Here is a 26,508-nt window from a genome sequence, read left to right as displayed (position 1 = left end):
AACTTGGTTTGAGTATTGCCTTTGCCATGTACCTTAGGTGTCATCTGACCCTCCTGCTAGTCATTTATTGACTTGTAAAATGAATAATCGACATCTTTTAGGGGTTATTGTGAACATGAATAATAGAAGTGAAGTTCTTTATGTAGTACCTGGCTCAGTACACTTAATATGTATTAAAATACATCATACGTTTTAAAAATTGTTTGTTGGTGGTGGAAGTTGGTAATATTCAATTTATGATTTATGAATCTCTTTTCTTTTAATGTTTATTTTTGAGAGCAAGTGAGCAAGCAGGGGAGGGGCAAAGAGAGGGAGACAGGATTTGAAGTGGGCTTTGCACTGACAGCAGACAGCCCAATGTGGGGCTCAAACTCACGAACTGTGAGATCATGACCTGAGCTGAAGTCGGATCCTTAACCAACTGAGCCACCCAGATGCCCCTGAATCTTAGTTTTCTAACCTGTAATAGGCTACTAAGACTTTTAACTTGGCTTCTCAGCTGCAGAATTTTAATTTTATTAAAAGGTTGGTGTTAGATATGGTTTCAAGGGAGATGTGATCAGGGTTTCCAAAATTTGAAAAATGGACAGTAGTGATCGTAAATGACCAAAAATTAATATAAATATCAAGGCTTGACTCCTGAGTGTATACTAACTATAAACAGTATTTAACTGTAGTTAAAAATTAACTATATACCATCACCTTTGTTTCTCTACTGCTAGAATAATGTGCTTAATTTTCTCACTTTGATTAAAAGGGGAGATGGTTTGATTAGAGGTTAAGATGTTTGAAAAAAAATCTGTGGAAAATGTATGTTATTTAAAATTTAGAAAATAAAACTCATAAATAAAACAAGTCCTTTTATAAAGTTTCAGTTATACTCCATTTAGTAAGATTTTGTTGAGAATTCACTTTATGCTAAGACTTGTAATAAGTCTTAAGGATGTCCTGAGAACATAACAGATGAAGTTGTGCACATGGAACTTATAGTCTAATGAATGTCACAATCCTCTTGCTGGGTACATCACAAATAGTCTGTAACTGTGTGTGCATGCGTGTGTGTGTGTGTGTGTGTGTGTGTGTGTGTGTGTGTGTGTTGGTCTGTATAAAGGAGGTGTAGGGCTCTGTGAAAACACATGTGCAGTTTAAGAAAAGTCTACTCATTTTTCCTGAAGAATTGGCAGTGTTAAAAGCCTCCTGAATCTTAATGTTAGCAAGTAAGATGTAATTCCCAATAACTTCCAGCTAGCTCCTTCCTTTTTATAACTTTTTCCCTTATAGATCTTTCTAGGCTTAATATTATTCATTCCTTTTGTCTCTTCTGCCCTCTACTGTTATTTTTTAGTTTCTGTCTTCTTTTGTCTTATATTAATTTATTTTGGTTTTATTATAGCTTTGTTTTTATTATGACCTGTTTCAAATATATTTTGAGAGTAAACAAGATAGAAGTTAATTACTATCTTTCACAGATTCAAAATCCTTCTTAGCAAAACAACAAAAAGTCTATACTCATAAATATACATAATTTCAGAAGGTCATTTTCTTATGAATAAAATCCTTGCTGTGAGGGTTTTTGTTGTTTATTTCGTCCATTGTTACTAAGTAAATTGTTCAGTATCTTTTTTGAAATGACTTTAATTGCAGATTTTTGGCACTAAAAAGAAGAAAACCTGCTAAAACCATTGATTTTTCAGGTTACACGGGTAGTATTATTGTGGGTGAATAATCACTTCAATGACTTTGAAGGAGATCCTGCGATGACTCGATTTCTAGAAGAATTTGAAAATAACCTGGAAAGAGAGGTAATATTTTTGATGAAAAAAAAGTCATCAATTTTAAGTTCATTTAACTCAGCCTATTTTTGAAACCACTCTTTCTGAACTTTTATAGAAAATGGGCGGACATCTAAGGCTGTTAAATATTGCATGTGCGGCTAAAGCAAAAAGAAGATTGATGACATTAACAAAACCATCCCGAGAAGCTCCTTTGCCTTTTATCTTACTTGGTGGCTCAGAGAAGGGATTTGGAATCTTTGTTGACAGTGTAGATTCAGGTAGCAAAGCAACCGAAGCAGGCTTGAAACGAGGGGATCAGGTATATTTCTAAATCCAAACTGAAGAGTGATTATTGGTGCCTTTTTTCTTCAATCAGTTGGGATACTGAAATGAATTTCATAATTTTATTTTTTAGATATTAGAAGTAAATGGGCAAAACTTTGAAAATATTCAGCTGTCAAAAGCCATGGAAATTCTCAGAAATAACACACATTTATCAATCACTGTGAAAACCAATTTATTTGGTAAGTATTTTTGCATACTTTAATCTGTCTACTTTTGGTCTTTTTTTTCCCCCACATTTATGTCTTAATCATGAAAAAAGTCATTTTTATAAGTAATATTTCAAATATAAGAATCAAAATATTTACAGTAAAATGCATAGATACAGATAATTATGTAAGCATGTATGTAGATCTAAAAATCTAACTTGAGGACCATAAAGATTATTTTTATTGATAAATGTTTAAATACCTATTATTTTTAAATACCTAAAGATTTAAAGAGTGTATTTAACTTAGTGTGAATGGAAGTGTCAGAGCAACACAACAAAGAAGATTCTTGTGGTCATTCATTGGAGTAGTATTTTTCCATGGGATTACAGTTTTGATAGTTGAAGTATACACTTGTCACCTGTTCCTGAGTCCTACAATTTCCTTTGAATTGTTTGGATTTATTATAATGGGTGTTTTATGGTGTTTATTTCCATTTTAGTATTTAAAGAACTGCTAACAAGATTGTCAGAAGAGAAAAGAAATGGTGCCCCTCACCTTCCTAAAATTGGAGACATCAAAAAGGCCAGTCGCTACTCCATTCCAGATCTCGCTGTAGATGTAGAACAGGTGATAGGACTTGAAAAAGTAAATAAAAAAAGTAAAGCTAATACTGTTGGAGGAAGAAACAAGCTAAAAAAGATACTTGACAAGACTCGGATCAGTATCTTGCCACAGAAACCATATAAGTAAGTGTATGAATTTTCTGTGTGTTATTTTATTGTGTTAAAATGATATGCAAAGGTAGTGATATAATTGATGTTTATGCATGTTCTCAGGTTTTATGGCTGACCTGTCTTAGAAGCAATATTAGTAATGATTTTAATCTCATATGTTTGCCACTTACTTGCCCAAGCCAAGCTTTATTAGAGATAGTTTAGCATCTCCTCGTTTGTTTGTTTGTTTGTTTTTTAATCATTTGTACTTAAAAAAAAAAATAAGCATGTGTATTTGCTCATGTTTCACCCATGGTTTGGAGTTGTTTTTGCTACATTTCTTTGTTTCTGGATATCTTGTCTACCATCACTGTCTGCCCTTTGTCAACCAAATCATTGCTTCTTTTGGTTGCTACTATTCATCCTTGCCATTTTCTTTTTTCCTCTCTGTTTTCATTTATTTAACTGTTTCCAAGATATCACCATCCAAGCACAGAACTCCTTTCCTTCCTTCCAGTTGCCTGGACAGTCAGAATGTCAGGTATATTGTTGAATCTCTTCTTGGCTGCTTATTTATTCCAGGAGCTCAGACTAGACAAAGTTATAGGTGTCACACTTTTTTAGTCTTGTTTGCCTGTTTGCTTGGTTATTTCTTCATTTTAGCTCCTTCTTAGTCTAGAGATCTTTTATAAAATTCAATTACCATTAGCCAAAGTTGTTTTTTTTTTTTAATGTTAAATAACATTGATGTACCAAATGCATTTATTACATATTCCTCAAGCTACAATGATAGATAAGTTGCAAAACATGTAGGTATTTTCTTTCTTTGATAATTGAATGGCTCTTCTAGAGGAACAGTAGATATTCAGAACTACATCAAACATTTCTTAAATTACATTTCAGATAAAAATTTTTATCCACAGATTGGAGAGATATGGTCCAAATATAGTATTGATGGGAGAGTCAAACTTGTGTTGTCCCCACTGAATATAATAACTGGTGGTTTTGTATCAGTTTAAAAAGACTTCTACAATAGAGTCCTAAGGATAAGCAATGAGTATGATGATTTATTTATAGACTTGAGAGCATGTTTATATTGAGTAATTTTTAAATAAATGATGGATTAGGCCCGTTAGCATTACAGAAAATAGAAATTGATTTTTAAAATGACCATTCTTGATAAAAATTTTAATATAAAATGGGCAAAAAGAATTACTTAAATGTAGAATTATTAGCAGCACAATAACAACAACAACACAATCTGACAGTCATATTGGACCATGAACCTTAAAAAAAAGTCAAATAAAAGTCAGCATGACCCTGGCAAGTATTAATAGAAATGTGACATGGAAGAACTGGGATATAAGCCATCCACACTACAAGACATTGGCAAGGAACACAGTATGAGACTATTATGTATAATTTTGTTTTATATGTATTTAAAAAGATAACTCAAAAGCTAGAGAAGGGAAAAGAAGATAATAAGATGTGTTGATTTTTAAACACTGAGGAAACATCTTAATTTGTATTTAAGAAAATGTAAGCTGGTGTCTGAGTCTTGGTTTTGGCTCAGCTCATGAGCTCACAGTTTTGTGAATTCAAGCCCCAAGTCGAGCTAGAGTGAAGCCTGCTTGGGATTCTCTCTCTCTCCCTCTGTCTCTGCCCCTCTCCCACTTGCACTGTCTGTGTCTCTCTTGAAATAAGTAAACCTAAAAGGAAATGTATGTCTCATTTTAAGTATTTTATTGTAAAAATTATTTGAAATAATTCATGTATATAATGCAACTGAAATGAAAAAATTGTATTTAAAAGCAGGCTTGGGGCACCCGGGTGGCTCAGTTGGTTAAGTGTCTGACTTCGGCTCAGGTCATGATCTCTCGGTTCACAAGTTCAAGCCCTGCGTCAGGCTCTGGGCTGACAGCTCCAAGCCTGGAGCCTGCTTCAGATTCTGTATCTCCCTTTCTCTCTGCCCCTCCCCCCACTTGTGCTGTGTCTGTTTCTCCCTCTTTCTCAAAAATAAACATTAAAATTTTTTTTTTAAAGTAGGCTCAGTAAACTGTAGGATCTATTATATGGTATGATAGACTTAATACTAGTTACTACTTAAATTTTGCTCTCCTAGAAATCAAAGATTTTTACAAAGATTTTTTTTTTTTTAACAAGGCCATTAAACTAGCCAATCAGGCAGATTTTCTAGATATGCCGTGTCCCTCCCTCCCCACCCCCAACACTGTCAGTATTACAGAAGTTATGATGCTGGATGGTGGCAAACTGGCAAGGATAGGTATGGGAGAGGGATGTGAATAGGGTGAGAAGAAAAGGGTGAGGCAAGAGGATTATAGGAGTCAGATCTGGTTGTCAGGTAAGTAGAGAAAGAGTGATGAATACTGAGAAAAGAGAGAATAAGTCAATAGACTATAAAATCAACAAAGGCTAAAAAACAGTTTCAGTAACCATGAGAAGAGTTGGAGAGGTCGAACAATAGATATGCTCAGAGAGGGACTTGTCTGAATTAAGTCTTAACTATAAAGTAGTTCCAATCCAAGAGAGTATCCTCATGTCTGTGGATAACAGATATATAGGCAAGAGTTATTAGATCTTCATTTTAGGTGTTAAAATGTTGCTGAGAAACATTTCTTAAGAAGGCAGCTCTAGTGTTTTTAGCCATTTGTGGCCACCGTGACCCAGTTGGCTCTGTATCTTTGGCCCGAGCCCATAATAGTTGTCTTATGTCATGGATTATAATCTGATACTTTTGGCAGTAAAGATGGTTTTATGTGGTTGAGAAATGAAATTCTACTAATGTGAAAGTTTTAATGTTTCACAGAACATTAATATTTCTCATCTTTATGTGCATGCCTATATGTGTTTAAATGGAAATTGGATTTTGTCACGGACTTACCTATGAATTTGGAAGAATTTACACTAAAATCGTCTTTAATTGTTGGCGACTTTAAAAGAAATATCTTATCCTTGTTTCTTTAACTTTATAATTTCCATCCCCCCCACAAAATAAAGAATGCTATTATATATATATTTTTAATTATCATAGCCATTAAAGATAGTAGGTATTATGATCAGGCTCTAATGTCTGAGAACCTAACTGATGCTAAATGTCTTAATTTTATTTATGTCACCTTGGACACCCAACCAAAGAGTTTTCTTTCTCTTCATTTCTAATTTCTAGAAATTAGAACTATAACCATTTGCTGATGATATAGTTGTTTTGTATGTGTCCATGTTTATTATTTTAATTTTAAAGTCTTTTTTGGAAATAGTATGCCCTTCAAGTCTAGAAATTTTTAAATGTTATTAAATCATGTTTTTAAGAATTGTCCACAGTAACACGTTTTATAAAGGTAAATGAATTTGTAGCTATCAGTAATAAGGAGTATTTCTCTGGGAATTTAAATGTCTAACTAGAAATTTTGAGTAGAGAACTAAAAATAAAAAATGAGTCATTAATTTCCTTTGCCTCTTCTTTGATGCTAAGAAATATTACCATGGACCCCTGCTTTTTTATGCTTTGTATAATTAAGAAACAATCCCGGTGTCAGGGTTTCTTTACATTTGACTCCATAGTGATCTCATTTATTTCTCTGAAACACTGGAGAATGAAATTAGGACAGTTTGGATTTTTCTCCTCTGTTTTACTCCATTTCTTCAGTTCTTAAAGATCAGATTATAAAATAATTTATCATTCTGATACATAAATCACCAGTCGAGTGAGACTAAATACACTCTTTTTAATGTGCTTATTCTTAAATCTATTTCCAGGAGTAACTAGAGCTTATCTTTTCTTGAAAATACTGAGAGAGTACTATTATTCTTTGTCTACTGAAAGAGGCGTAGGTTTTAGAGGGACATATGATTAAGAAACAGCAAAATAAGTTGAGTTAGATACACTTAAGCAGTAGTTGCTACTGAATTTTCAACCAAATTTATTAATGGTACTTTTAAATGAGCTGTCTTATACAAATATGTTTTATTTATGGTCTGTGTCTATTATATATTGATGAGTTATAACTTTTTACTTGTGGATCATTTATTCTCTAATTTTTCTCTTTGTTCAGTGATATTGGGATTGGTCAGTCTCAGGATGACAGCATAGTAGGATTAAGGCAGACCAAGCACATCCCAACGGCATTGCCCGTCAGTGGAACCTTGTCCTCCAGTAATCCCGATTTATTGCAGTCACATCATCGCATTTTAGACTTCAGTACTACTCCTGGTGAGCATCGCCTGTGCTTTTGTTTTCTTGTAGTAATCTGTTTTCTTCTAACATATGGTAATGCTGTATGCTCTTGGTTTGGCGTGGATTGTGTCAAATGCTCCAAGTTGGAATAAGCCTTAAATTTCAAACCACTGGAATCAGTTCTTTCTTATTCTTCAGACTAATTTGATAGGATCCTGGGCAGATTAATCTCTGAACGTGTTTTCTCTTTCATAATAATAACACATATCATGCCGGTTATTACTAGGTCATGTTAAATAAATAGAATAAGAGGAATATATTAGATTAGCTTAATGGGATTTTCAATATAATAAAGATGAACTTTAGATTTAAATTTTTCCCTTTTTTGCTACCAACCTGAGAATTTTATGTGCTGCTGCTGTGTACTGATGTTTGTATTTGTGGATCATTCAGGTGTCTGTGGGGAAAAATATGTTCATGCAGCAGATCAGTATGTTGACTTATAGAATCTTTGAAGAAGGATTGTAACGAGGGAGAGATGCAAGTTTAGCATTTATCTTTTCTAGGGAGGTTTTCCTGATTACTTCACTTAATTGTATTACCATATGCTAAAATCCTTTCCACTTACATATGGCTTTTCTTTCCCCCAGACTTGCCAGATCAAGTGTTAAGGGTTTTTAAAGCTGATCAGCAAAGCCGATACATCATGATCAGTAAGGACACCACAGCGAAGGAAGTAGTCATTCAGGCCATCAGGGAGTTTGCTGTGACTGCCACCCCGGATCAGTATTCGCTGTGTGAGGTCTCTGTCACACCTGAGGGTGTAATCAAACAAAGAAGACTCCCAGATCAGCTTTCCAAACTTGCTGATAGAATTCAGCTGAGTGGAAGGTATACAATATATCTGTCCTATTGGATTTCTTTAACCCCTCTTCAAACCCACACCAAAGTCTAAGAGATGAACACTTTCAAAGGGTTTTTAAAATGAGTAAGTACCCCTGCAAACGAGAAAGAAGACTTATCCCGTTCTCCAAGAATTGGTGAATCAAAGGAAATGTACCCAGTAGACTGCTGACCCTCACAAGGATCTCTTAAGACCCTTTTGAAAAGGAGGGCACTGTGACCTGAATATTGTTATTGGCTGTCAGGGCACAGGCAGTCACTTCTTACACTGGCTGTAGGACACCAGGCTGGTGAAGTCACAGAGCTAACGCTGATTCTCTTTCCTGGATGTGTACATTCACAAACATGTTTTTAAATCATATTCTGTTGTCAATTGCTCCTGCCTACTCAACTTTTCTAGGAGCTGCAGTTGTTTAGATGGAGATATCAATGACCATGTGGCTGGCTAATGATGCCTTTTATTGTGTGCTACACTGTGAAAAATACCTCGCTCTAGAACAAACTTTTGGTTGCTTCAGAGCTTGGTCTCCTGCTGCATAAGTGCTTATATCACATATTACTTGCAGGGTAACATTGTACCTGATTTTGTCAGTCTCCTGAATTTCCCTTGATAATATGTAATGTGTGTCCTCAGACCACAAATTAGTGAAAGTTGAAAAAGCAGTTACCTTTTGGCTCTAATTTAAAGACTAGATTCTGCACTCACTGAATATTAAGGAGTTTCATAAATCACATTTTTTTTTCTTTTTTTCTTGCTGGATGGAGTGTTCTTTTTGTACTTGAATTTTCCATAGTATAAATCTGATTTAATTCATTCAAAACTTCCTTTTTCTTGCTATCAACTACAACTTTATTACTCTTCTTCACTTTTACTTTATTTCCAACCCTGACACCAGCAGTTAGTGTTGTTTTAGGAGATCAGTTTTTCTCATTATCATTTGAAGGCACATTGCTATATCTGTAACCATGATGGAGTTCTACAAATCTCCATTGAGGTGCAGATTCATGGCTCACAGTCAAGAAAATTATATATGAATACATGTCATGGGCTTCATGAGTAATCAAAACTGGGAATGTTCAATCTGTGGATGTGAAGGCCTCAAGGTATGTGTTTTCCGTCATGGTCGCTTTGGTGAAAGATGCAAAAGGCCAGTTTGGCAAGACTCCCACTGGGCTCATTCTGCTTCTGTCTTTATGGAATTTGGCTTAGGAAAACATCTGTCTACTAAACCAAAAATCAACCCCACAGGGCAAACATCTGGATTCTATTTTCAACAAGTTGTTTACAAAGAGAAAGGAGTAATAATGAGTTCTCGTCTCTGTCACTGATAGTAACTACTCATTAATATTTGGGAGCCTCTGTTTCCTCATCTGATAAGAATAATACCTGCCCCACTTACTTGTAGGGTTTTTGGGAAGACCAGATATTTAAAAGTTAAAGATCGGGGCGCCTGGGTGGCTCAGTAGGTTAAGCGTCCGACTTCAGCTCAGGTCATGATCTCGTGTTCATTAGTTCGAGCCCTGCATCAGACTCTTCGCTGACAGCTCAGAGCCTGGAGCCTGCTTCAGGTTCTGTGTCTCCCTCTCTCTCTCTGCCCCTTGCTCCCCCCCCGCCAATAAATAAACATAAAAAAAAATCTTTTGGCATTACTGTACTCATAGTATCAGATAGAAGGGAATATCTTATAGGTTTCTTTGGTATTTGAATAAGTTGGTTCAAATTGGATCACGTTTACCTATTAATAGTTACAGACTCTCTCTAGGAAAACAGGGTGATGACCTGTGTCTGATCTCTTCTGCCTTCCTTAGAGCCTGTTTTCTTATTTAAACTGAAATTTTAAATTGAGCTATTTTCTGTCACTTTTAGCAAAAATACATAAAATGATCTGGAAATCAGGGAAGGGCAGGAGAAAAATACATGACAACTGGTACAAATGAAATGACATGTGATTTATTAGCTCCCATCAGTGACTTCCTGATAGGTGATTCTATGAGCTGGTGACTGGGGCAGCAGCTGAATTCTCTGTCCTTGTACAAGAGAATTCTTCCATCACTCACAGTCTGTTCTTGCAAATGTTGTCTACAAAGTAGCATCATGCTTTCAAGTAATGTCATGAGACTGCTGCTTAGGCTTAGAATTGTGTGTTTTTCACAGGTATTACTTGAAAAACAACATGGAGACAGAAACTCTTTGTTCAGATGAAGATGCTCAGGAGCTGTTGAGGGAGAGTCAAATTTCCCTCCTGCAGCTCAGTACTGTTGAAGTGGCCACACAGCTCTCTATGCGGAATTTTGAACTTTTCCGTAACATTGAACCTACTGAATACATAGATGATTTATTTAAACTCAAATCAAAAACCAGCTGTGCCAACCTGAAGAAATTTGAAGAAGTAATTAACCAAGAAACATTTTGGGTAGCATCTGAAATTCTGAGAGAGACAAACCAGCTGAAGAGGATGAAGATCATTAAGCATTTCATCAAGATAGCACTACACTGCAGGGAATGCAAGAATTTTAACTCAATGTTTGCAATCATCAGGTAAGCGAGCATACAGGTCCTAAGATTCAATTCAGTTTGCAGATCAAAAATACACATCAGTCCAGGAACACCGTATAATTTCTATAAGTGTAGTAGCTTTTGATTGAATCATATTGAACAAGTCCTTTTCTCGGAATCCAATGATTCTTAATTTAAAGTCTCTGGTGAGCTACATGTAGAGCCCAGAAAAGCTATATTCACTACTTTTTTTAGTTCTGCGACTTAGGACAAATTATTTTAATTTCTCTAGACATCAGTTTATTTCTCATAAAGGAACAGTGCCCCAAAGAAGGATCAAGTAGATTCAATGATATTATGTATGTGGACTTCTATCAGCCGGCACAAGGCAGATGCCCACTAAATGTTCATTTTCATTTTCTTCCCGTGTAAGTGCTTATACTGAGGCCGGAAGACACTACAAACTGAAACAATTAGCAATATTGCTATTCACGGTGATTATGAATCATTGTCTCTCACTAGGAGTTTGATCATATTGTCATTACTGTTAGGACTTTTATTTTATTCCTGTAGGATACTTGGCCAGTCTGTTTTATCACCAGCCTCCTATGTGCCAAGCGCTTCTCTGTGCATGGAAGCAGAGCTGCAAAACAGATGCTACCCTCATGATACTTCACATTCCAGTTGTTTGTCCATAATAAACAGACTAGAAGGGTCTGAAGGGTAATAACCCTTGGCCCTGACCCTGCTTCTGTCTTCAATTCTCATTATCCAGAATTATTAGTAGTTTCTTATGAATCCCATAAATTGCTATGTATATACAGCATAAACACAGAGGTATTATACGTTTATAAACAATATGCTATTTTTACTTTCTTTGTTTCGTAAGAATGAGTCATTTAATTTCCTTTTTTTCCTTTCAGTGGCCTAAATTTGGCACCAGTGGCAAGACTACGAACCACCTGGGAAAAACTTCCCAATAAATACGAAAAGCTGTTTCAAGATCTCCAAGACTTGTTTGATCCCTCCAGAAACATGGCAAAATATCGCAATGTCCTCAACAGTCAAAACCTGCAGCCTCCCATAATCCCTCTATTCCCAGTTATCAAGAAGGATCTCACATTCCTTCATGAAGGTAAGTAGAAAGTAGATTTTCTGTCTTCACTTGTGGAAGCACACGATAAATGAATGTGATAGGATTCCCTTTTTCTTCTTTGCCAATTACAGGAAATGACTCAAAAGTTGATGGGCTAGTCAATTTTGAGAAGCTAAGGATGATTGCAAAAGAAATTCGTCATGTTGGCCGAATGGCTTCAGTTAACATGGACCCTGCCCTCATGTTCAGGACTCGGTGAGTGTGTCCTCTTCAGTAACACGTGTAGGCTTAGAGAAGTTTGGGTTTAGAGGTCTCCTAATAAATGAGAAATTTTTGAATATTTACATTTGTAGCTTGGCAGAAATTTTATTAGGTTGTGGCGAAAATCCCCTGAGCTCTAATTCGAAATAAAGGTCTTATTCAGCCTCAGGTGCACTTTTCACTGTCCGTAAAAAACAGTTTGTCCTGCAGAAATTTTTCATTTGACATGAGGCACAACTATTCCTTACTTGTCAGAACTCTGGTTTGTAGAGCTTAAAACTCATAACTGATAGTATGAACTAAAATATGTAAAGAACCCAAACAATATGGGCTCAGTATCCATGCAATGGATTTAGTTGGCAGTGTAGTCAAAAATGATTAATCCAGTGAAGGAGAGGAGTTCTTAGAACAAAAAAATTAACCGTATCTGTCTCTTGAGCCAGAAAAGTATTGCGGGTAAAGTTGTGTGTGTGAGGTGATTATGCAGTTTAATGTTTGTGAGCTTCTAGTACTGCTTATCCAAAAGTCCAGTCCTTTCTTTCTGAGCTTGTGATCTTTCTGTCTCTCTTTCTACACCCATGCTTCAATCTCCATGGCTCTCACTTACAGGAAGAAGAAATGGAGGAGTTTGGGGTAAGTGGTGGAGACCTTGCAAACCCACACACAATTCTTATTCTGCTCATTGCATTGTTTTCTTACCTGCTGTATTTTCTGATGCTTTGCATTTTCTCTTAACCCTCTTGCTGACTTCACGTTTAATCTGTTGGGGCTTTTGTTTTTGAGGTCATGATCCATGAGAGCTGTGAAGTGGTTGATGATTGTTCTGGGGAACTGTAGGCCAGGCATACTTCTCAGTCTTCAAAAAGATTTTATTTTAATATGATTTGTGTACTTGGAAATGGAGAAAGCCTAATGCGGGGTTACGGGAGGAAGAACATTAGAAGGAAAAACTGTGCAATTTAAATACTATTGCACAGATATTTAAGTAAATATATATAATGTAAAAAGTGCCCCAAGGTGTTAAAACTACAGTTTTTACAGCTCAACTAACTACTGTTTTCATTCTATAAACCGATACTTTTTAAACATAATTCTTAACAATTCATGTGCTAGTTTCTATATATATATATATGTTTACATTTGCATGATCATTTTATTAACAGATTGACCCATATTACTTCAAAAACTCTTTCACTCAAGGAATAAGAAAACGATTGTGAACAGTGTAGCTAATTTTATTTAAATTTATGTAAAATATCCTCTTTAGGAGAAGTAAATTTCACGTAAATCTCAATGATTTTTAACTGTGTATTGCATGAGCTCCTATATATAATCAGTATTTGCTGGCTTCTATGAAAGAACTGCCTTGAATGCTCTATATATGAGAAAAGCAGAATTTCCGAGTTGGACTAGAAACATATATATATGTATGTACGTATGATTCTTTTTTAACTTAAGAAAATTTAATCTATATTAGTCTATATTTCCTTGTAACAGTTTACTTACCAGAATGAGGCATGTGATCTTTTGAACGCAGAATACTTGTGTAAGTCTTGGCATGTTTCAAATAGATAAAGGAACCCCATGGTAGAGTGAGCTGCATATCTGCCTTTTCATCTTCCAGGTCTCTCAGCCAGGGTAGTACAAATGCAACAGTGCTAGACGTTGCTCAGACAGGTGGTCATAAAAAGCGGGTACGTCGTAGTTCCTTTCTCAATGCCAAAAAGCTTTACGAAGATGCCCAAATGGCTCGAAAAGTCAAGCAGTACCTGTCCAATTTGGAGCTAGAAATGGATGAGGAGAGTCTGCAGACCTTATCACTGCAGTGTGAGCCAGCAACCAACACATGTGAGTTTTTCCTTAAAGCGGCTGCAGAATCTGAAATGCAGATTTGTTTCCTGAGCAGTGGTATGGGCGGCGACAAGTGGGGCTTAGCACCGAGGGGGCAGTAGCATCCTGGCAACATACTAGCCCCTCCCTTGAATGCTGCCATTGATCCTATGCAGTACTGGCCTAGGCCAGGCCTCCCGTCCAACTCACTTGGCTTGGGCAGGGTGACCACAGAGACTTAGGGGGACGGCTGTTTCCGTTGTGTCTTTGTTGTCTCACAAAGATACTTCCAAAGTGATGGGCAACCTGAGAGGCGAGAGTGGTGAAGGGCCTGCCTCGTCAGAGGGGTCTGTGACTAGGTGCACCTGCTGCCTTTTATACCCTCAGCCTGACAGCGCCGGCAGGAAGTTGGCCTGGCACAGGAAGCAGTGGTTCTGCTGCATGGTACCAAAACGCAGCCTAACGTGTAGTTTCCCAGCCTTCAAAAATCTGACCAGGCTATAAATGGGGGCAGTTTTCTGCTTGTTTGCATCTGCATTCGTGTAAGATCGAGGCATTTTCCATTTAGGACACTTTCGGGTCTTTTATGGACAGGTTTGAAGATACCCTTGATAGAATTTAAATGTTAGATGAGTTGAGAAGATTCAAGTTACTAGATTTTCCCAGGACACCAAAGAGCTTGTCCTCTGGAGTCAGATTGGTTTGAGTTCAAATCCTGTTTGTTTCTCCAGATAGCAACGTCCCGTTAGGCAACTAACTTGAGCTCCCTAATCCTTAGCTTCTTTACGTGTAAATGGAGGAAGTACATCTGTGTCATTGAGTTGTTTTGAATGTTAATACGTTATACATACAGCATTTTTAATTGTCCTATTCAGATTGTCTTCTATATGCCATGGAATTATATAATCAGTCTAATATTCAAGCTGTGTTGGTTGCTATTGGCTAACAGATAATTTTACCTATAGGAGAGAATTTAAGAGTGAAAAGATTACAGTTAATACCATTTATTAAATAAAAACTAAGCTCATACATGTCAAGGAATTTTGAGCTCCATTTTGAAAAGTAATCCTAATAATTTTCCTGTTGTAGATTTTATCATATATTTCTGCTTTTTATATACATACACACAGCATATTGAACTCTCTACATTTTTCTACTTTTATTTTTAATGTGGTATTTAATAGTATAATCATCATTTGCGACAGCTAGTTTCATAAAGTAAATATCTTTGTCCTGTCAGGCCTATATTATTTTCTGTAACTAGGGTTCCCTCCCACCCCCATTTCTGCCCTTTATGTGGATAACAGGAAAAAGACATGATACACATTTTCATGTTCTAAAGTGTAGAAAATGCTTATGCAGTTCTGAACTTGTATATAGCTACTAACTTCTGAAATTTCTTGTTCTGTTTTTAAACCAAACAATTAACAGTGCCTAAGAATCCTGGTGACAAAAAGCCGGTCAAGTCTGAGACCTCCCCAGTGGCTCCAAGGGCAGGGTCGCAACAGAAAGCACAAGCCCAGCCACAGCCCCAACAGCCACCGCCACCACATAAAATCAACCAAGGACTGCAGGTTCCTGCTGTGTCCCTTTATCCCTCGCGAAAGAAAGTACCCGTAAAGGATCTCCCACCTTTTGGTAGGTAATTCAAATCATATCCTCTTTTGAGGCTATTTGGTGTCATGTTTTTCAGATTAGGAAAAAATCCTTATCTTGAATACCTCTAATTTACTTGAGTCTCTATTTGATTGTTCCCTCTTAGTAAAACATTAATGTTCAGAAAGTTAAATTTTACTGTTACCAGTGGAAGGGACTGTTTACTGTTTATTCTATAGAGTGTCTCCTTGAATCATGCTCATTTGTTATTGGGAGGGGAGGGCGTGTGAAATGGGAGTGTTAGTATATATCTATTAGTTTTGTCCCTTTATGTAAATAGTACAACAAAGTTATATTTCATAAAATGTATGGGTTCTTTTTTGTACATTTATGTGAAAGGAAACAATGTTAATAAAAGGGGGAAAAAAAAAACCTTGTGGTACAGTTTACTTAGATAAAATAGGGTATTGGTCACTGAGCTATTCCTACCCAGGGACACCCTGTCCTTATGAGGTGGGCAAGAGTCTTCCAGTAGGTCCTTCGTATACTTTATCTTTGGCTCTTTCTTCCTGGTCAGCATATATGCCATTTGTTGAATTTGGGGAAGAGTGACAAAAGAATATCTTTGCTTGACATTTCCCCTTTGATTTGTATTTGTATTTGTATTACTCTCCCTATCACAAACTGAATTACAGGTTTCTTTGTCCGTCATCTTATTAATATTCATATCTTCCTAAAGCCCCTGCAACCTGACTTCTATTTCCTCTTTTACACTGACCTTCTTATATGGAAGTTTATCAGTCTTTCTTTTACTTAAATATAACTTTTTAGCCAAATGTGTAGGTGTGCCTGAATATAAAGCACTTTTTTAATCTCTGCATAATGCTGGCCTTGGAATTTTTTCCCAAATCACAACTATTTATTCGTACAGCTTTAGTGTAGCTAACATTTTCATGCATGTTGTGTATATCAGCATGTATATACATAAATATTGCTTTAAAAGTGGTCTTTAAGTAACTGTATTAAAACAAGATCAGATGTTTACATGAGGTGAAATGAAGGCTTAAATCTGTGTTAAATTTCACCGCCTCCTTTTTAATGGATCCTGGTAAGTCTAAGAACATTAAAACTAGCATTGACTGAGGCAATGTCAGGTATTTCCAGGTATTTCCAAGTATTTCTTTGTCGTTCAGAAATAAGGCAATTGAGAGTGCCTCATAAGAATACTAGAGGCTTTGTAAACTATTTTAATGTGACTCCCCCATTTCTAAAAATATTTCTTGGGGGGGAAATCACCTTATATTGGGATATGTAATCCTTTTTCTTCTACCCTCATCCTTCTTGATCCTACGCTTGGCACTAGATCACTCCCTTCTGAAATCGTCTCCTGTGGTTTCTGTGACACAGGGCACTTCCATGGGTCTACTTCTGCTTTTCTTGCATCTATTTATTTGATCGAATATTAACTTCATGGAATTCCCTAGAACGTTTTTATTCACTTTTCTTACTACCTCTGATTAGCTCTTGGCTCGTTAGTTTTCTCCCATCATTCCCACTTCTCCTGAGCCAACACATCCAGTAATACCAAAATACCTGTTTGAGTTCCCCAAAATACTCAGCCTTGAATTCTAATAATAAATATTCTTAGCTGATCACTTCTGTCCTAAATTCTAATATTTTCAAATTGTTCATTTTTTTTCTTCATTGTTGTCTGATGTCAACATATTGTTGAATGAATGTTGATTAAGATTCAGAATCTAAAGTAAAATATCAAAAGCAGTCTATTTCTAGCACTCCAGCAGATCCCAGTCAGAAACCACATTACAGGTACTGTGTGTCTTCTGTAAGCTTACTGTTTATACCATGATGATATTACAAGCAGGTTGAAACTAAATGTAATATTAAATCATCCAAAAAGATTTTATTCATGTGATTCCTTTTTACTCATGAAAATACATATTTCTTTCTTTCTTTTATAGGCATATACTCTCCACAAGCTTTAAAGAAAATTCTTTCTTTGTCTGAAGAAGGAAGTCTGGAGCGTCATAAAAAACAAGCAGAAGACACTATATCAAACGCATCTTCCCAGCTTTCTTCTCCTCCCACTTCTCCACAGAGTTCTCCAAGGAAAGGTAGAACTAAATTACTTACTGTTTTCCTTTATAGCAATCCATACATTTCAGCTGCAATAAATTCCAGATTTATATATCACGTCATTTTTGATGTTCGGGTCATTTAAAATGATGTCCTATATAATGCCCAATGGATTTCCCCCCCCCCACCCCCCCTGGTTTATAAATTTGGAAGAATTTTGGTATTTCTTAATAGTAAATAGTGTTAAACTACATATTGCCATTTAAAACATATATATATGGTTTTTATTGATTGTAAGTATGGAAATAATTTTTATAGTAAAAGGTGTTCTAACTAAATATAATTATATAACATTAACTGCAGAGTAGAAAGCTTTAAAAACATAAGAAAACTAATATCTTCCTGATTTATTTTTTCATTGTATTAACACGGGTCTTGATTATCTTTTTTTTGTTGCTATTTTATTTTCAAAGAGATTAAATTTTAGGCAAACTCACTTCTTTATGTTGATGCTTTCTTATATTAAAATAATAGTAATTTTTTGCTGAATAACCCTCCAAGTTCCTTTCTCTTTCTACCCTTTAACTGAATGGGTATAAACCAGTAATAAATGGCTAAGACAGTTTTCTCTAGAGGAAGGCCAAAAAGATGAATAAATTGTTAGATTTCACTGACATAACAAATACCTTTTCAGCTTTACTTCTTAGATATTTCAGACATGGATGCATTTTGTGTGCGTATCAGTCTCTCCTGTCCTTGTTAAATGGATACATCTAAATTCTTTTCTCATCCTGTTGTTAGGTGGCAGTGACAATCAGCTGAGATCTTTTGGCTCCGGGCAGTTGGACTTAACCAGTTCCTCCTCTTCTCTTGGAAGTGAGAACAGTAACAAGAATAACAATGCTCCACGGACCTATGGGATAGGTGGGGTTTACAGAACCAAAGACTAGGGGTGGGAAAGAGAGGAATTTTCTCATTATTAGTTAAGGAAAATGGGAGAATTCCTCTAAACGTCAAGTCCTCCACCCAAGTGATTATTTTTCTAGAGGTGTTTTTTTGAGAGGACTGTTCAGGGAACGCTTTAAATCTTGTCCATCAGAACTTTCAGTGTCCTCTAAAAAAAGACTTCTCATAGATGAATGCATTAAATCTCATCAAGACCTGTGCAACCTTTAAAAAATAAATCAGGAATTAACAAGTTACTGAAAGGATGGGGAAGTACTTATAGAAGGTAAATTAGCCACATTTAGGTGTTCTAGATTTAATTTTTTTATTAGGTAAGTGGCACTGAAAAATCTGCATCGCATACACATGATCATATAAAACCAGTATTTTAAGTAATGTGAGATCTATAGTAATATTGTTTAAAAAATGAGTACTGAGAAAGAAGATTTGAATTTTTTCATTAAAAATTATCAAGACAAGCACCTCTTTCTTTGTGGCTTTCAAAATTATTTTTAGCAGCAAAGGAGAGTTAAGGGTCCTTCAGGACATCTGTTTAGACATAGTGATGGTCTAGGGAGAAACTGGAGATTTTGCACATTACGTCCTTCAAAACAATTGGCTTCTTTGCGATTCATCCAATATAATATTAATACTGAAAAACAAATGGCAAAAACCCAAAGGTATTTTCTTCAGGTATTTCAGGTATTATTCTTATATGTCCACTTGAAATGGTAAGACAGATACTTCTAGCTGAATATTCTCTGCCATAAAGTTCTAAAAATTAAAAACTTCATTGAAGATTACTGACTTTGCAGTTAAAAAAATACTTTTAAACTTGATCATACTTATTCTTCTTAGTTTCTTTTATATAGACTAATAGTAGTAGTATTTATACCTAAAGGAGCTAAGAACAGTCAACTAGTGCCATGATTTCTGCAAAATTTCCTAGTGCACATAACAGTGTTTCTTTTTTTTCCTCTTTAAACTTTCATGAAACATGTTAAATTTCATTTGAGTAAAAGTTTACCTTACCAGTCACCCAAGTCTCCACAAGTAAAATGGTTTTTCCCTCACTTCAATGGTGGTACCTTTGGCCTGCATTTTGGTTTTGCTTCTATTTGGTAGACTTCAGTTTTATGTTGTAAACCTATGGTGTCTAATTAATATGGTCGTTATTTCCCATGCAGGCTACACTCTGGCTCCCAGTGGTACTGTGGATAATTTCTCAGATTCTGGTCACAGTGAGATTTCTTCACGATCCAGTATTGTCAGCAATTCTTCCTTTGACTCAGTGCCAGTCTCGCTGCATGATGAGAGGCGCCAGAGGCATTCTGTCAGCATTGTGGAGACAAACCTCGGTGTGGGCAGGATGGAAAGGCGGACTGTGATTGAACCAGACCAGTACAGCTTAGGGTGGGCAGCGTTTCTTTAGTGTTCTTTTACATCCCTTCTTCCATCCTTTAAAAATTAGTCCTTTATTCTGGATGTGGATTTCTGTTACTTTACCTAATGCCCAAGAAGTGCTCACCCATCCCAGTTCTAATTTTTACAATTTCTAGATTAAGTTCCGTGCAATTTTTGTTGTATGCACTGCTTTTCAAGTTAGCTTTATTCTTGGAATACAGTTGCTCTGTGCTAAAGGAAGAGGCTGGTTTCAGGATGTACCAGATCCTGTGTGTGCGCTGCCTCCCTGAAATCAGATTATGTTGACTCGTCCTTTAACTTTCTAAGGAAAGGGTTCCTTTATTATATATAAGCAAGTTGTTGTTCTTTTCCCTCTGTATTGGTGATGACAAGGTGAGCAAACTGGATGTGGCAGAACCGGCCAGGAGAATGAAGCTCGGGGGTGCTTTTATCCTCTTCCTGTGATGAAACAAAGCCACCTTTCTGGGGGGAGAAAATGTATTTTGGTTTTATATCATAGATTTCTTAACAATCTTGCACTTTTTCCCCTTTTCATTTTCAACCACGTAGGTCCTATGCACCAATGTCTGAGAGTCGAGGCTTGTATGCTACAGCTACAGTAATTTCTTCCCCAAGCACAGAGGAACTTTCCCAAGACCAAGGGGATCGTGCGTCACTCGATGCCGCCGACAGTGGCCGTGGGAGCTGGACGTCGTGCTCAAGTGGCTCACATGACAATATACAGACCATTCAGCACCAGAGAAGCTGGGAAACACTTCCATTTGGGCACACTCACTTTGATTATTCAGGGGATCCTGCAGGTTTATGGGCCTCAAGTAGCCATATGGACCAACTTATGTTTTCTGATCACAGCACAAAGTACAACAGGCAAAATCAAAGTAGAGAGAGTCTTGAACAAGCCCAATCCCGGGCAAGCTGGGCATCTTCCACAGGATACTGGGGAGAAGACTCGGAAGGTGACACAGGCACAATAAAGCGAAGGGGTGGAAAAGATGTTTCCATTGAAGCCGAAAGCAGTAGCATCACCTCTGTGACCACAGAAGAAGCCAAACCTGTTCCTACGCCGGCCCACATAGCTGTGACGTCAAGTACTACAAAGGGACTTATTGGTAAGCTTATTAGAGAGCTTTGTCAGATCTCACCTTTCAAAAGTAAAATTATGTGTTCATGGTTCTTTTCCTCATCTTGACCCACCCGTTGTTGTCGGGGGCTTCCAAATTAGCGGTATGTTCAGGATTTTGAAATAAGAGTAGTCAAGAGCCCAGGTTCTGTGGTCAGGTACATACGGATATATTCCAGCATAATAAACAGTCTGTACATTTTAGCAGTCAAGATCAGCAGATTATCATTATGGATGTTTTCTTACCTTTTAGGCTAAAAGTATCAGAAGGATGCCCATTCTTTCTAAAGGAAGAATTTTTTGTGTAATTGGAGCTGTTCTAAAACTTCTATTTTGTTCCTTGAATTCTACTTAGAACTTGACACTTTGCATATATAAATCTTCCATTCACTTTTGTTATGCAGACAAATCATGTGCTGCACACTGTAGAACAAGGAAGAGGGTGCTGAGAAGTAGCATAAAGCATAAGAGCATAGGCTACGAATTTGGCGGATTGGGGGTTGAATCCCTGTTTGCCACTTTACTAACTTTGTGACATATGGGCAAGGGACTAACCTATATCTGCTTCTTCCTTTGTGAAACGAGCTTAATAATTTCTAGCAATACGGTTGATGTGGGGATTAAAGGAACTCAATGGAAAGCACTTAGAACTGTGCCTAGATAGTAATTTATAAGTATTTGAAAGATGTTTTTGCTTTGCTGCTGCTGTTTCTCTTATGAAGTCTCTCATGTTCCCCCATTCCTATCAGGTTGTATTTTCTATGGCATAGTCAACATCTACCTAACTGAAGTGTAGGAATAAATTACAGGATACAGAGTCAGAGACTCTATAAATATAGAACGGAATTTATTAATAGGGAAATTGTTATTTTGCCATATAAATAGTCATGGATGGATAACAGTTAATACCTTGTCTTGGGTTGCAATTTTAAAAGCACTTTCTTTTAACAAACTAATACTTAGAATTTTTATTGCAAAGACGGGAATGAGTTTCATTCCTAATAACTGAATCTATGAAGTTCCAGAAAATAAAACTCTCATTCTACTTGGCTTCACAGATTTCATGTTCTAGGTCATGAACGTTAATAAAGGACTTTAAAAGAAATACATACCTTATAGTTTAGAGTTTTAAAATTTGTGTCAGTTTTTGCACGACTTTTCCAAATTTAATTCTCTTTTCCAAAGTGAGGTCCAAGACCTGAAAGTAACGTACGATTGATTTTCTGCCTGACAAGGGTAAATGCCCAGGTAATATGGACTAGCTTACCTTGTCCTTAGGGTAGGGGGAGAAGGAGGAAGGAAACTTTTAGCAGGCACTACTAATATCTCCCAGGCATAATACTAGGATTTTATGTTTTCTCTTTGCTTAAACTTTCCAATAAACCCAAGGGTTAAGTGTTAACCTTATTACTATTTTATAGTTAAATGCAAGATCTGAAGTAGTCTGTTTAGTAACGTCTCTCACCAGTTATTTTACCATGGTGATAACCATTGAGAATATTTGGCCCAGTTAACATCCATTTCCTCGCCTGCCATATCCCCCACACAACATAAATCACATTTGTCATTGCACGGTGTTTGCTGTCTCAATAATTAGTTTTATATCAGAATCCGAAGCAGGCTCCAGGCTCTGAGCTGTCAGCACAGAGCCCGACGCGGGGCTCGAACTCACGGACCGTGAGATCATGACCTGAGCCGAAGTCGGCCGCTTAACTGACTGAGCCACCCAGGCGCCCCAGTTTTATAATTTATCGTAAACATTTGTGGCATGAAATAATCGTCCACAAAATTTGCAATGACCGGTACATTGTCTTCACTACAGTGCGGAAGGAGGGCAGGTATCGAGAGCCCCCGCCCACCCCTCCAGGCTACATTGGAATCCCCATCACTGACTTTCCAGAAGGACATTCCCATCCGGCCAGGAAACCTCCGGACTACAACGTGGCACTTCAGAGATCTCGGATGGTCGCCCGACCCACCGACACAGCTGGGCCTTCGCCTGCACAGCAGCCACACGGGCCTCCAGCGAGCAGCAGGCCAGTGAACAAACCGCAGTGGCATAAGCCCAATGAGTGTGACCCGCGCCTCGCCCCCTATCAGTCTCAAGGGTTTTCCACCGAGGAGGATGGTATATATATGCATTCTTAAAACCATAGCATTAGTGTGTTCACTTATTCTGCCTGTGAGCTTTCGAGGGCATTTGTTTTCTTAACACCTTGGTCAGCTGCGTCTTTAGCCATATCCTACATAAGGAACATTTTGTGTTCAGAGTTTGTTCGTTCCTGAACGTGTTTAGAAATACCAAAGATTGCCGAGGGGACACTTGCAATAAAGTGTGTTACATGACTAGATTTCTTACTGATTCTCAAAGTTTCTCTGTGGAAATGTATTTGGCCTTTTAACGAGATCCGAATGAAAGTCTGAAAAAGAAGCATACCTTATAGCTTCTTTGCCGCCTTTCTATAAATCTACCTGGCCATGCTGGAATGAGGGTGACGGAGATCACCCTCTGCCCTTGTTTAACATGTTTTATTATTGCAAATAATCATAATGGAAAAAAAGTAAAAGACAAAAAATGAAAATCACTTCTAGTCCTACCTCTTGCAGATAGCAATTATTAACATTTTGTTACATATCCTTCTAGATTTATGTGTGCGTATATATTATTTAAAGTCCCATGCTGCTTCATAATTTTCAATTTATTAACTTTACAATCAGTAAGCATACGATATTTATATCTTCTGTGTATATTTAATCATTGCTTAGAAAAAAAGGGAAAAGATTTTAAGTGAGCTATACTAAAAACATAGCTATGGTATTTTTATTTAACCTATCAGTGAATGTATTCTCTCTAGCAAAGAAATGACTTGCCTGCTCACTTTTTTTTTTTTCCTTTCTTTCTTTTTTTCTCATTGTGTTTGCAGAAGATGAACAAGTATCTGCTGTTTGAGGCACAGGCTTTTCTGGATCCAGAGTTAGCCACCTAAAAGGAGAGCACAAGAAGACGTCCCTAGCAGTGGAGCCGTGGAACTCGCATTCTGAGGATGGTGGACCAGTTTGCCTCCTTCCCTGCCTTAAAAGCAGCATGGGGCTTCTTCTCCCCTTCTTCCTTTCCCCTTTGCATGTGAAATACTGTGAAGAAATTGCCCTGGCACTTTTCAGACTTTGTTGCTTGAAATGCACAGTGCAGCAATCTTCGAGCTCCCACTGTTGCTGCCTGCCACATCACACAGTATCATTCCCAATTCCAAGATCATCACAACAAGATGATTCACTCTGGCTGCACTTCTCAATGCCTGGAAGGATTTTTTTAAATCTTCCTTTTAGATTTCAATCCAGTCCTAGCACTTGGTCTCATTGGGATAATGAGAAAAGCTAGCCATTGAACTACTTGGGGCCTTTAACCCATCAAAGAAGACAAAGAAAAACAATGAAATCCTCTTGAGTACAGTGCTTTGTCCACTTGTTTACAATGTCCTTTTTTTTTTTTTTTTTTTTAATGAATTTAAAGATTGTGTTCAGAGAGTAAATGTTCTATCCATTTGATGATCACAGTATTATTTTGAACCTTTAAGTAGGGTTGCCAGCCTGGGTTTCTAAAAAACCAAATATGCCGGACAGGGTGTGGTCACACCAAGAAGAGGGAAGACCTGGCTTGCGACCCTGTCTTCCCGTGTCCTTCTGGCCTCACCCGTGAAGTGCCCTATCCTGGAAGTAGAAGATGTTAGCCAATTACTTAGATACCAAGACACCTCATCCACTCCTTCCCCAGTGGGTGGGGTTCTTCTGTAAAACTGTTTGCACATGGCCAGGGGAGGGAAAAAGGACTCTTGTGTCCTGTGTCTGAGCCTTATGGAGTGCAGGACAGTGTCATTTGAGGGCGTGTCCTGCTCCATCGAGACGGATGGCAAACCCCGTTTTTTTAAGTTATGTTTCTTTGATTTTTGTTAAACTAGTTTTAGGGATTTTTTTTTTTTTCATTTTTAAAGAGAAACGTTTGTAACTGGATAGCATTGCAGTGAAAGCAGCTTGGGATATTGGAGCTAACGCCAGCTGTTAATACTGCTCTTTCGAGACAGCCTCCCTGTACCGAACTGGCATTAGGGAATAAACAAGCCTTTAACGTGATAGAGGAACAAAAGATCAAAAACCTGATTAGACATGCCAGCCTTTGCGAGGTGGGTTAGTCACCAAAGACTAACCTGGAAGTGGCTTTATGGACGCTGCAGATAGAGAAGGCCTACGTGTAGCAACCACCTGCTCACAGCTGCTATTAACCCTATAGTGACTGAAATGACCCCTCCACTCTATTTTTGTGTTGTTTTTGCACAGACTCCGGAAAAGTGAAGGCTGCCAATCCGAGTAGTACTCAAATGTGAGGAACTGCTGGTCTTGGATTTTTTTTCCATTAAATTCAGCTGATCATATTGATCAGTAGATAAACGTAAATAGCTTCAAATTTTAAAAGTCAAATTGCAGTGTTTTTTCACTGCATCAAAACGATGTCAGTGCTTTATTTAATAAATCTCTTCTGTATCATGGCATTTGTCTACTTGCTTATATATTACATTGTCAATTATGCATTTGTAATTTTCCATGTAATAGGCATTATTTGCCAGTTTTCTTATATAGGCTGTGGACCTCATGTGCAGATAGACAGAAACCTAGCTCTACCACAAGTCGCACAAACGTTATCTAAGCATTAAGTAATCGTAGAACATAGGACTGCTAATCTCAGTTCGCTCTGTGATGTCAAGTGCAGAATGTACAATTAACTGGTGATTTCCTCATACTTTTGATACTACTTGTACCTGTATGTCTTTTAGAAAGACATTGGTGGAGTCTGTATCCCTTTTGTATTTTTAATACAATAATTGTACATATTGGTTATATTTTTGTTGAAGATGGTAGAAATGTACTATGTTTATGCTTCTACATCCAGTTTGTACAAGCTGGAAAATAAATAAATATAACATAAAGCCTGGTGTCTATCCTTAATGAATCGTGCATGCTCTTTATCACTGAAGTGTAATAAGGCCTTTGGGTCTTACTGCAGGAGCAAGCCCTCAGAAGGTCAAGGAGATTTAGCCTAGTTAGTATAAAAACTACCTAAAACTATTCTTTTAGGTAGCTTTCTGTTGATTCAAAGATACTAATATCACAAACCAAACCACATTCAGAATTGTTTCTTGAGATTCAGTGAAAAATAATGATGATCCATATATATTTACAGAGCATTGGTCTCTTCTCAACTCTTTCTTTTCCAATAAAAATTTCTGTGGGACGTATTTTAATTCCCAGTGTGCATAATGAGAAACAGGACCTCAGAGAACATAAACTGTTATTCACGATCATGACCACTAAGTTCAAGGTACAATGTAGCTAATGATTTGAGACTTCTGAGTACATAAAATATTGTTATGTCTAGGAGTTGTGTTATTTGGTAAGTCTGAGTAATGCTTCAGTCTATCAGAAGGGCACTTATACTTAAAAGGTAAAAATCAGTTCAGCAGCAACCTATTTAAGCACTTTTGAAATCAAGGACTCATTTCTTAGCCTCAAGC

General features: G+C 37.1%; 1 protein-coding gene and 1 long non-coding RNA gene across 26 annotated transcripts in view; one reads left to right on the top strand and one right to left on the bottom strand.

Moving 5' to 3' along the window:
* RAPGEF2 (Rap guanine nucleotide exchange factor 2) overlaps positions 1 to 25,923 on the top strand; it is a 247,896-nt gene extending 221,973 nt beyond the window's left edge. For 10 of the 18 annotated variants that reach the window (XM_011281593.4, XM_045055720.1, XM_045055719.1 and 7 more), the window contains 18 exons: positions 1,695 to 1,802; positions 1,891 to 2,094; positions 2,191 to 2,299; positions 2,769 to 3,015; positions 7,056 to 7,213; positions 7,828 to 8,068; positions 10,236 to 10,619; positions 11,501 to 11,712; positions 11,805 to 11,928; positions 12,544 to 12,567; positions 13,559 to 13,782; positions 15,196 to 15,402; positions 17,340 to 17,492; positions 18,256 to 18,378; positions 19,587 to 19,812; positions 20,374 to 20,933; positions 22,767 to 23,072; positions 23,869 to 25,923. In XM_011281593.4, coding sequence (XP_011279895.1) covers positions 1,695 to 1,802; positions 1,891 to 2,094; positions 2,191 to 2,299; positions 2,769 to 3,015; positions 7,056 to 7,213; positions 7,828 to 8,068; positions 10,236 to 10,619; positions 11,501 to 11,712; positions 11,805 to 11,928; positions 12,544 to 12,567; positions 13,559 to 13,782; positions 15,196 to 15,402; positions 17,340 to 17,492; positions 18,256 to 18,378; positions 19,587 to 19,812; positions 20,374 to 20,933; positions 22,767 to 23,072; positions 23,869 to 23,894 — 3,636 coding nt within the window. In that variant the 3' untranslated portion in view covers positions 23,895 to 25,923. The remainder of the gene's footprint in view (positions 1 to 1,694; positions 1,803 to 1,890; positions 2,095 to 2,190; positions 2,300 to 2,768; positions 3,016 to 7,055; positions 7,214 to 7,827; positions 8,069 to 10,235; positions 10,620 to 11,500; positions 11,713 to 11,804; positions 11,929 to 12,543; positions 12,568 to 13,558; positions 13,783 to 15,195; positions 15,403 to 17,339; positions 17,493 to 18,255; positions 18,379 to 19,586; positions 19,813 to 20,373; positions 20,934 to 22,766; positions 23,073 to 23,868) is intronic. The other 8 variants (XM_023252717.2, XM_045055724.1, XM_045055723.1 and 5 more) reach the window with 3 other exon arrangements.
* LOC111560140 overlaps positions 1 to 26,508 on the bottom strand; it is a 152,517-nt gene that overhangs the window by 31,158 nt on the left and 94,851 nt on the right. For 7 of the 8 annotated variants that reach the window (XR_006596613.1, XR_006596617.1, XR_006596616.1 and 4 more), the window contains exon 5: positions 12,634 to 14,723. This is a non-coding gene — a long non-coding RNA (uncharacterized LOC111560140). The remainder of the gene's footprint in view (positions 1 to 12,633; positions 14,724 to 26,508) is intronic. The other variant, XR_006596611.1, reaches the window with a different exon arrangement.

This window comes from Felis catus, chromosome B1 (genome assembly GCF_018350175.1).
Source record: "Felis catus isolate Fca126 chromosome B1, F.catus_Fca126_mat1.0, whole genome shotgun sequence".
Lineage (NCBI taxonomy): Eukaryota > Metazoa > Chordata > Mammalia > Carnivora > Felidae > Felis > Felis catus.
The sequence above is the reverse complement of the archived record's forward strand: the minus strand, read 5'-3'. Positions and strand labels throughout refer to the sequence as shown.